The sequence below is a fragment of the Helicoverpa armigera genome, chromosome 16, assembly GCF_030705265.1.
Source record: "Helicoverpa armigera isolate CAAS_96S chromosome 16, ASM3070526v1, whole genome shotgun sequence".
In the NCBI taxonomy this organism is placed as follows: Eukaryota; Metazoa; Arthropoda; class Insecta; order Lepidoptera; family Noctuidae; genus Helicoverpa; species Helicoverpa armigera.
Window position 1 is genome coordinate 6,509,956 of NC_087135.1, and position 10,446 is coordinate 6,520,401.

At 36.7% G+C, this 10,446-nt stretch overlaps 1 protein-coding gene and 4 non-coding genes across 5 annotated transcripts; 3 read left to right on the forward strand and 2 right to left on the reverse strand.

Moving 5' to 3' along the window:
- Positions 1–642: 642 nt before the first annotated feature.
- On the reverse strand, positions 643–714 carry Trnam-cau (transfer RNA methionine (anticodon CAU)). Its single transcript has one exon. It is a non-coding gene; the product is annotated as a tRNA-Met (tRNA).
- Positions 715–873: 159 nt separating this feature from the next.
- Trnam-cau (transfer RNA methionine (anticodon CAU)) lies at positions 874–945 on the forward strand. The gene has a single exon. It is a non-coding gene; the product is annotated as a tRNA-Met (tRNA).
- Positions 946–1,332: 387 nt separating this feature from the next.
- LOC135117969 (uncharacterized protein K02A2.6-like) lies at positions 1,333–4,860 on the reverse strand. The gene has a single exon (XM_064038653.1). The coding sequence runs from the start codon at positions 4,858–4,860 to the stop codon at positions 1,333–1,335; it is 3,528 nt and encodes a 1,175-aa protein (XP_063894723.1).
- Positions 4,861–6,387: 1,527 nt separating this feature from the next.
- Positions 6,388–6,459, forward strand: Trnam-cau (transfer RNA methionine (anticodon CAU)). Its single transcript has one exon. It is a non-coding gene; the product is annotated as a tRNA-Met (tRNA).
- Positions 6,460–6,628: 169 nt separating this feature from the next.
- Trnam-cau (transfer RNA methionine (anticodon CAU)) lies at positions 6,629–6,700 on the forward strand. Its single transcript has one exon. It is a non-coding gene; the product is annotated as a tRNA-Met (tRNA).
- Positions 6,701–10,446: the final 3,746 nt, after the last annotated feature.

Sequence of the window (10,446 nt, forward strand, 5' to 3'; positions counted from 1 at the left end):
CCTAAATGTTTCTCAAATATTTAAAACAAAAATATAAAAATGAACTGTCGATATTTCGTCGAATTAGGAAGTTCAGAGCTATTTTTAATAGAAAGAACAGTAATTTGTAACCTGCCAAAGAGTTGAAAATATGAAGGTAATCATTATGGAAAACAGCTAGTTATTTATCTTGTAAACTGTACAACAGATTGAAATAAATTGAAGAAACGATAATTATTTTACATTCAATCCAGCGGCTGTCGTCTTCGATTCGTCGATATAATTATTTTCTTCCGCTTAACTAGCGTTGAACAAAGACAATCTGACAAGGTGGGTTGTGTTTCTTCGACCCGAAGCGTCGTCCCGTGAAATTGACAGATGTTCAAAATAATAACAGAAAGTTACAGTCCAACGGGTACGCCTGAACATAATTGGGTTGCCAATGGCCTCAAATCAATTTCGAAATAACAAAAATCAACGAGCAAAAGTTAAAATACGAACATTGATATTCAGTGATTGGAAAATAATACAATTAGGTTTAACCCACACCTACAATATTGTTTGAGATATCAAAATCTACCTTTGAACACGATTATAAATAGCGCAAGAATGCTATAGTTAACACAATTATTGCAAAAAGATTAAAATGTTAAAAAGATAAATTAGCAGAGCGTGGTTTCGATCCACGGACCTCTGGGTTATGGGCCCAGCACGCTTCCACTGCGCCACTCTGCTTACATGATATCCCGGTGAATAGTTTCTTCCATATCTATGGCTAATGCAATAAAATCAAAGTATTATATTACCAAATATATAAAAAGTAATGTTAGCAGAGCATGGTTTCGTTCCACGGACCTCTGGGTAGGAAGTAACTATTCACAGGATTATCATGTAAGCAGAGTGGCGCAGTGGAAGCGTGCTGGGCCCATAACCCAGAGGTGCGTGGATCGAAACCACGCTCTGCTAACATTACTTTTTGTATGTTCACTGTTATGTCTCACTCTTACTGTTAGGAGGTTTAATGAAACACAGTTGTGTATCTAGTAAAGTGCGTGCGACACGTCCGCTCGCCTTGACTGCTGTCAATGTAATGCCGAGCGGGCGGATCGCATGAAAACATATTTATTTAATTATTTTGCAGTACATCACATCTCTTCCTTTCAATATATTTTGCATTTAATATATTTGCATTTTTTTACTAATCACTGTAACTACTCTGAATTTTATTTTGGTTAATAGTCACTATTTAAGCTATGTTTAAGCTGATTTTATATAATTCTAGTATTTAAATAATTTAAGTATAATATCCTAGTTTTAACAATAATCATCAATAATAATCTACACAATACCAATTTAATCATCCGTTTCTATTTCTATTTCACCATCGTCTTTTTCCCCGTCTTCATTGTGAATTCTCCATTGTCCCTCTATTTTCTTGAGGTGAACTATGTTTCTTCTTATGTTTTGACCTGTTTCATCATTTTTTACATTTATATCACCACCGTTAGCACTCATTACTGTGTGTGGAGTAGGGTTGAAATCAGGTGTCAATTTATTTTCTTTTATCATGTTTTTAACATAAACCTTTTCTCCTATATTGATTTCATTGTTTACAGCTTTCCTTTTCCTATCTTCAATCACTTTTCCCTTTTCTTTTGTGATTTTATCTTTGTCATATACTTCTAGGTCCATACGCCGGTTTTCGACATCTACAGCGGAAGGGATTTTGTCTCTGAATTGTCTATTAAAAAATAGTTCTGAGGGTGTTTTGCCAGTTGTACTATGGGGAGTGCTATTGTACATCATGAGATAGCGAAGGAGATCATCCTTCCAATCAGACTTTTGGCATTGGCTAATTTTCAAGCGCTTAATAATGTCGCGGTTTTGTCTTTCAACCTCTCCGTTTTGTTGTGGCCAATATGGTATAGAATTATAAAGCCTGATGCCAAATTCTGAACAGAAGGACTTGAACTCCTCGCTAATAAATTGACGCCCATTATCTGATGTTATACTGACTGGAATACCTAGCCTGGAAAACATTTCTTTTAGAACATTAATAGTTTCACTAGATGTTATAGATTTCATAATCTTAATTTCTTTGTAGCGGCTATAATAATCAATGACTACTAATAAGTTGTGTCCACTTGGCAGTGGGCCTAGAAAGTCTATAGCTATATCGGTCCATGGTTGTATAGGTAGATCGCGTCTCTTCATTGGTTCAGGGAGGCTAGGTCCTGAAACTAGAGTGCAACTTTTACAACTTTTAACCATGATTTCCGCGTCTTTGTCTATTTTAGGCCACCAAACTTTAGTACGCAATCTACTTTTCATAGCAACAATACCTGGATGTCCTTCATGTGCCGATGCGAGCACTTGCTTGCGTAATTCCGTGGGAATGATTATTTTGTTCCCACGTAGTAAAATATCGCCGTGCATCCAAAGTTCATGCTCAAAGAGTTTATAGTTATTTACTTTGGGGTCCCAATTATTTCCAGAGAGAGCTAATTTTACTAATTGAATGTCTTCATCACTTTTGGATTTATCAATGATATCCCCCATAGGTACAGCCACTGGTCTAGCAAATTCTACGATTTTATTAATGTGATGCTCGCTATCATGGGGATGTGAATTATGATTTGGGCATAATCGAGACAGGGAATCAGCAATATTGTTTTTACCAGGACAGTAAACAACCTTGTAATTGTATGCCTGTAACCGTAACACCCATCGTTCAATTCGTGCACAAGGTTTTGATCGCGGCCCAAATATTACCTCGAGAGGTTTATGATCAGTAATCAGCTCAAATTCTTTTAACCCATATAAATACATGTTAAAATGTTCCACAGCCCAGACCAAGGCAAGTGCCTCCTTTTCGGTCTGGCAATATCGCTTTTCAACGTCCGATAAACTTTTATGACCAAAAGCAATAATCCGAGGTCCTTGTACATCGATCTGCACGAGGACTGCTCCTAACCCTACAGGACTAGCATCTGCCATGACTTGTGTCCTATCGTGTGGATCATAAAAACCTAAGGTGCGAAGGGCACTTAAACTTTCTTTTAACTCTGCAAACGCAGCAAATTGTTTATCTTTCCAATATTCTGTTATGTCGGCGTGTTTAGAGAGTTTGTGTCTTAAAATTTCTCGAATTGGATCGGTCATGGTGGCCAATCTTGGGATCCATTTTCCAATATAATTGACAAGTCCTAAAAAACTTTGAACTTCTTCGACTGTTTTAGGTTCTCTGAATGATTTTATAGTTTTAACGTACTTATCAAGGGGCCTAATGCCTCGTGGAGATAATTCATGCCCCAGAAAATCTATTTTTGACGCGTTAAAAATACATTTTTTATCATTAAGGACCACATCGTTTTCTTTCAAAACTTGTAACACATGTTTAAGTCTATCGTTATGTTCGTTAACGTTACTGCCAAACACAATAACATCGTCAATGAAATTAACAACACCCTTACAAGGGAGAAGCATCCTTTCCATAATTTTCTGAAAATGTTCGGGTGCACAAGATATACCAAACATCAGACGCTTATATCGAAACAGACCTTTACTGGTTATAAATGTTGTAATATCCCGACAATCTTCTTTTATTTCGACTTGGTGGAACGCATCTTTAATATCAAGTTTAGAAAAGATACATGACTTCCTGAGCTTTGGGAGAAGTTGGGTCATTGTAGGTAAAGGATGATTCTCTCTTATAATGGCTTTGTTTGCACATCTCATGTCGACGCATAGTCTTAAGGTATCATCGCTCTTAAGAATAGGTACTACCGGAGAAACCCAAGTTGTAGCTTGATCTACTGGTTCAATGATGTCTTTTTTGACTAATTCATCAAGTTTATCATTGATTTTATTTTCGAGGGGAATTGGTACTCGCCTATATGGCTGACATATGGGTGTCACAGATGGATCTATGGCAATAGCCAATTGGACATTTTTGAATTTAGGAAAATTCTTTGTATATACTAGATTTATACTCACCCCTAATTTAAGCACATTGAGACCTGTAGCTGTATGCTTGCCCAACAAATTACGGGTACCATTTTTAATTACATAAAATTTCGCAGTTTCCGTTTCTGGACCAACTACGATTGATGCTTCAAATGTGCCGAGCACATCCAGAGGATCTTTTGAACCGTATGCCATAAACACTTGATCGGAACCTGGATGCTGGTTAGACACAACTACAGCTTTTGATTTTAAATATTCCCAGGTTTTATCATTTATTATATTGTTTTTACTCCCAGAGTCGATGAGCATATTTATGTTGACACCACCCACTTGGCAAGTTATTTCAGCGTCATCGTCAATATGAAATATATAGTTTACATCACTGACTGATGGTTTGATCTGTGGTTCATTAGTTTTAGTTTTTTTGTTGTCATTTTTTTGTTTGTTCCAAGTATTGGGTGCTTTACGCTTTAGTTTCCTTGTTCGACATTGACTCATGAAGTGACCTTTATAACCACATTTGTCACACACTTTGTCCCTGGCGGGACAACGTGTATCATCACACTTGTGATTTTCACTTCCACATCTTGTACACCGTGTGTTATCCGTGTGAGTACCCTGAGTTCGGGTTTTGTTTATTCTTGTTCCAATCCTATTAACCTGTTCAGTTTTTATTACTTGGAATTCCTTTAATTGTCTTTCTACAGTTTCGATTGAGTTGGCTTCTAAAATAACTTTTTCAATTGTAGCGGAATCTCCTAACTGTAATATTTTCTTTCTAAGGTCTGATGAGGTACATTTTTCAGCAATTTGGTCTATGAGAGCGTTGTCTTTGTTAGAAAAATCACATTTGGAACATTGATTACGTAATCTAACTAAGAATTTTTCGAATTTTTCGTCCGGTTCTTGTTTCATTAGTCGGAATACGTGTCGTTCATAAACAAAACTTTGCTTCGGAGAAAAGTACTCATCTAGAATCTTAATGGCGGACTCGAAAACATCATTAGAGTCGCCCTCTTCAACGTGTGCACCGGGAAGGTTATAATAGATATCTTGCAATCCTAAGCCACCGGTATGTAAGAGTATTGCTCGTTTTTTAAGGGCGGGTCGATGCCTAAGGCTAGAAGGTAGTTTTTAAGACCTCGTTTCCATTTTTGCCACCGATGGCCTAATGAAGTCGGATCACCATCGCAATCGAAAGTTTCTATGGTCGGTAATTGAGACATGTTGGGACAATCTGCAAGTAAGCATGAAAATTGCTTTAGCGCCTACTACTAAAATTAACCACTGTACCTAATAGTAGCATATGATTATAATATTATTTTATATAGTGATTTAGTATGTATTGTATATACAATTCGTAGATAGTATTGTGTTTAAATACTCTAGACTGAACTTTTGGATTGGAACATGAATCATTTGTTTTTGTGGAATTGCATATACTGGTATCTAAAGTTTTGTACCAGTATATGGGGAACTTGATGGATATTTACCCATTGGAATAGTATACAGTATGTATTTTGTCATTATTTTCGACTTGGCTAATACTTACAGGCACAATTAGTTGTTGTTGTGTAGTAGGTGGCTTATTGAAAAGAACAAGCGTCGAGTCTAATCGCAATAGACTGTTTTAAAGTAATCTTTGCACTAATCATAGTTTCCTTACTTAACTTTATGAATTTGTAATATACTTGCATTGCATACAAAATAAAATTAAGGTTCTATGAACGATAATTAATGTTTAGATAAAATGCTCAGTTGTACGGTATTACTCAGAATGTAAGTATTTATTATTAAATGTAATGTGGGTAAGTCGAGAATGGCACGGATAATATCTCAGTATGTTTATGGTAGTGATAGTTCTGCGTTATTTATACAATGCGGGTATGATGGAATGAGCACACCTGCTACACAGCAATATTTTATTAGTAGGTAAGTATTAGCAGGCACTGGCTATATTGGCCGAGGATACCACTCACTAATTTGTTTAATCTTAAAATATTTCCTATTTTACCAAACAACAAATTAATCTCCAAATCCCTTTTTAAATTGAATAGGAAAAGAAAACAATATTCACTGTGACAAAATAGATAACCTCGGTAATTCGCTTTTTTTTTTTTTTTACGAGTAATATAAACTGCATTTTACTCACGTTCTTTATCCTCGTCGCCAATGTTATGTCTCACTCTTACTGTTAGGAGGTTTAATGAAACACAGTTGTGTATCTAGTAAAGTGCGTGCGACACGTCCGCTCGCCTTGACTGCTGTCAATGTAATGCCGAGCGGGCGGATCGCATGAAAACATATTTATTTAATTATTTTGCAGTACATCACATTCACCAATATATTGTAATCTAAAAAGGAGTTTAATACTTGTATAACATTTTGGATTTATTGCATCAGTTATTTGATGGAAGAAACTATTCACAGGATTATCGTGTAAGCAGAGTGGCGCAGTGGAAGCGTGCTGGGCCCATAACCCAGAGGTCCGTGGATCGAAACCATGCTCTGCTAACATTACTTTTTGTGTATTCACCAATGTATTTGTTATAGTTACAGCCTTTTATCGTTCCATTACTGGCCACAGACCTCGTCTCACACGGAGGGGGATGTACTTATAATCCTTTGATTTTATTGCATCAGTCTTGTGTATGGAAGAATCTATTTATAAGGATATCGTGTAAGCAGAGTGGCGCAGTGGAAGCGTGCTGGGCCCATAACCCAGAGGTCCGTGGATCGAAACCATGCTCTGCTAATAATTATTTTGCAATTTAATATTTTGAAATCTTTTTGAAAGTTCTAAAAAATAAATTGAGTAATTTGATGTGCTTAGGTTTTTTTTTATGTGAAGAGAAAACAACTAGTTGTTATTTCTTGTCGAAATAATTTTTTGACAGTTAATTTCGAAGAAAAGAAACATTCCTACAGCGTTTTAAGTTTTTCCCTGTGCTTAACCAATTAAAATCTTATTTGTTTACAATGTTTAATTACCCAATAGCTTAAAACTATTAGCATAAAGACGACCGACTATTACGGTAGACAGCCGAACCAAAACATTCGTCCTTTTTTCCCGTCGGCAAAAATCACTGGGTAAGTTTTTTTGGCCGTCCATTTATATGGAACCAATTTTATTAGGGCAACAGAAGGCACCGGCAATTTTATTAGACTACTACAACAATAGTTTATGATGCTTAGCGTTGTTTGAATAGGATGACGTCATAAAGTTCAAGGAAGTAAAAGACACCGCGGTTGAGCGTACCTACGAAGGTTTGTTTGACTTTGTGCCTGTATTGTATTGCCCATGATTCTGGCAAGTCCGTTTTTGCGTGGCTAAAGCCGCCACATTACATCAGGGGGCATCATTATTGAATCGTCTACGTAGCGACCACCCGCGTGGGACACACGGACACGCACTTGGAAGCACTTGTGTGTCAGCTCCCCCATAAGTTGTTGCGAGAATTTTGCAAAAAAAACAGACAGGATTGGCAGAAATAGGTTAAGGGCGCCTGTGGTGAGTGATATTATCACACGTCATAATTTACTGTCAGTTTTCTTTCAAGTGTGTTTTTTAAATACACATAAGTTACTGTATATTTTTTTCGTTGTATTAACATATGTAACGTAGAAAAACAAAAGAAGTCTGTAACACAATAGTCATTTGTTTTTAAATATCCCGAATTAAGTTTATTGTGTCCCAATATAGAACAGTCGGATCTTACGTGATCCCAATTTAAAGGCTGCAGAATAAGAAACTTCTTTTGTCAGAATTCTCACAATTACTTCATTGTGGGGTCCGCGTTGTGTGTCCACAATCGTTCTAGTCGGTGGTCGTCGGATTCTGGTAACAATTAGTTAAAAACCAATTCGAAGTATCTAATGCTCGCGGGCCGCACATCCAGTAATTCACTGGCATATTCGTTGGTGGCCGCCGCCGGGACTATTCCAAATATTTCACAAATTGCAAGATTGTTCGAAGCGCCACGACATCACGACGCGATACGGCGACGAACCACGGAAATGTCAAAGATCGATCGTTTAGCGATGCGATGAGTTTTTGCATTCTGATAGAACAACGGAGCCTTCCATAATTGTAAATAACTGAGTCATAAAAACGCAAATTAATCCTTATGTTTAAAAGACAAAATTTATCCTTAAAATGTGTGTTTTTATCGCAATGCCTACAAATATTTTCAAGAAACACATGACCCCATTTTCGTAATAACAACCAGTTTTTGTCATAAATTAAATAAGTAATTTCATCTTACAAGCCGAGTCCTCTCTAAACTTTCTGAGAACATAATTAATGAATTTCCTTGAAAACTTAGCTCAAACGTTTCATGTCAGGAACGTGGACAAAAACGTGAATTTATAGTTTTGTTTTTGTAACATATGAGTAAGTGAATTAAAGCAAGCTTTAATTATTTCAAAGAAAATCTAAGCAATTTGACAACTTATCTTGTAAATATACTACTTATGTATGTTCATGAGAAGTGGCAAGTAACAATTTGCCACAGAAATCTCAACATTCTATAACAAAGTATGAATGAAGCTTAAAAGGATTAATTTAGTACCTACGCTTTATTTATTGGCTAACATCTTTAAATAGAGTAAGTGTCATACGGAGAATGTATAATCTCAACAATGAATGCTTCTCATAAATATCACGCATTCATATTGCGCAACCAAGATAGTTTTTAACCCCCGACGCAAAAACGACGGGGTGTTATAAGTTTGACGTGTCTGTGTGTGTGTGTGTGTGTGTGTGTGTGTGTGTGTGTGTGTGTGTGTATGTGGCATCGTAGCTCCCAAACGGATATTCCGATTGTAATGCGGTTTTTTTTGTTTAAAAGGTATGTCAGTCGGGAGTGTTCTTAGCTATGTTTGGTGGAAATCGGTTCAGGTCTTCAAGGTCATCAGCTCGTTTGCTAGATGTGATAGGAATGTTACACGCTCAGTTTACTTGCAAGTATATGTGGGATCTGAAATTTGAAACACTAATGTCTTTTGGAACCACTGAGCTGGTCTGCTGTTAGGGCACGAAGGTAGGAGACGTAACCCTGAACTGCCTTTTAGTAAACCCATCGAGTTTGGGCTCGTTGAATTTGTCTTGACCAGTTCTCTTCATGTTTCTGATTGACGAGAACCTGATGCTGGAAATGGGATGTGGCGGATGAAAACCTGGAATGCCGGAATTAAACGGATAAACCGATTTATATTTTTGCTGAAAATCTAGAATGTCCAAAGGTGAATCTTTATTGTTTCTCAATCTGTGCAATTCTCCCAGAGCCAGTTTGTCATGAGGATTGTTAAACAGCTTCCTTTGGCCGAGATCGCAAATAGCGACCCCATCTTAAGATAAAATAAATTAAATGAAAGAAGGAAAAATTAAGGAGCTCCTTTAAAAAGCATGAAATAAAATTAAATTATAAATTTAAAAAAACCCCCGACCCAAAAAAAGTACGCAATAATTATGACAAAAGTTAAAAAGCTAAATCCTATAAAGCAAAAAATAACTTTTAACACTACGTAAACTAAATTTTGACGTGTCGGGGGACCGCTTTTTACCTTCATAAATACTTACATAAATCAAATGATACCTACCTAATTACAACATTAGTTTAAAAAAAAAACACGTATCTAATGTAATGAATTAGAGCGGTCCCCCGACACGACAAAATTTAGTTTACGTAGTGTTAAAAGTTATTTTTTGCTTTTTATAGGATTTAGCTTTTTTAACTTTTTGTCATAATTATCACCGAACAAGATCTTAGCGTAATCCCCACATGTGATACACAAATACTGCAACAATAAATAACAAAAAGATCCAGAAACTGATGTTAGCTGCTGTCCAGTGCTCAAGATTCCACCACGGCTTCATTACAATCTAAATAATGACTTCTGATGGAAGTTTTCAATAGTCCCAGCTCGGAATAAATCAAATAACTCCGTTGGATTCGCTGTCGTTGGCAAATGTGTCTTCATTCATGAAGCGACGACGGATTAGAATGGTATGGAGATGAAAACCGTGACGAGATTTTAGTCATTCAGTTCTCGTGATGAATAAAACTTAATTTTGCATGTTTTTTCAGAGTTGCAGCAACTGCGCGTTTTGTAATGTTATGTTTGAAACTCTGTTCTGTGTATTCAGCGAAAATGTTACTAAGAATTCTGTGGAATTCTTTTACTTTAATAAAGACTACCTACTAAATTAAGTCTTGGCGTCTCAAGTTTAGCTAAAAAACTAGTTCCAACTTTTTGTCCGCGTATCTATAACATCAATCTTATACGAGTCATGAAAAATACATGGCGTGGCCCTTTTCTAAAGTTTCCAGTCATTGTAACAACTCCACGACATTTTTTTCCATGACAGACGTGGACAGGTTCGGGCAAAAATAGTCTGGACTGCGATCGGGTACGTACCGGGACAATACATTCATTATTGAGATGCGAGAGAGCACAGCTGCACTAGTCACTACCGCGGACACGCGCACACAGCTAGAT

Excerpts from the sequence above, each read along its gene's own strand:
- LOC135117969 (XM_064038653.1), bottom strand. The coding sequence starts at position 4,860 with ATGAAACAAGAACCGGACGAAAAATTCGAAAAATTCTTAGTTAGATTA.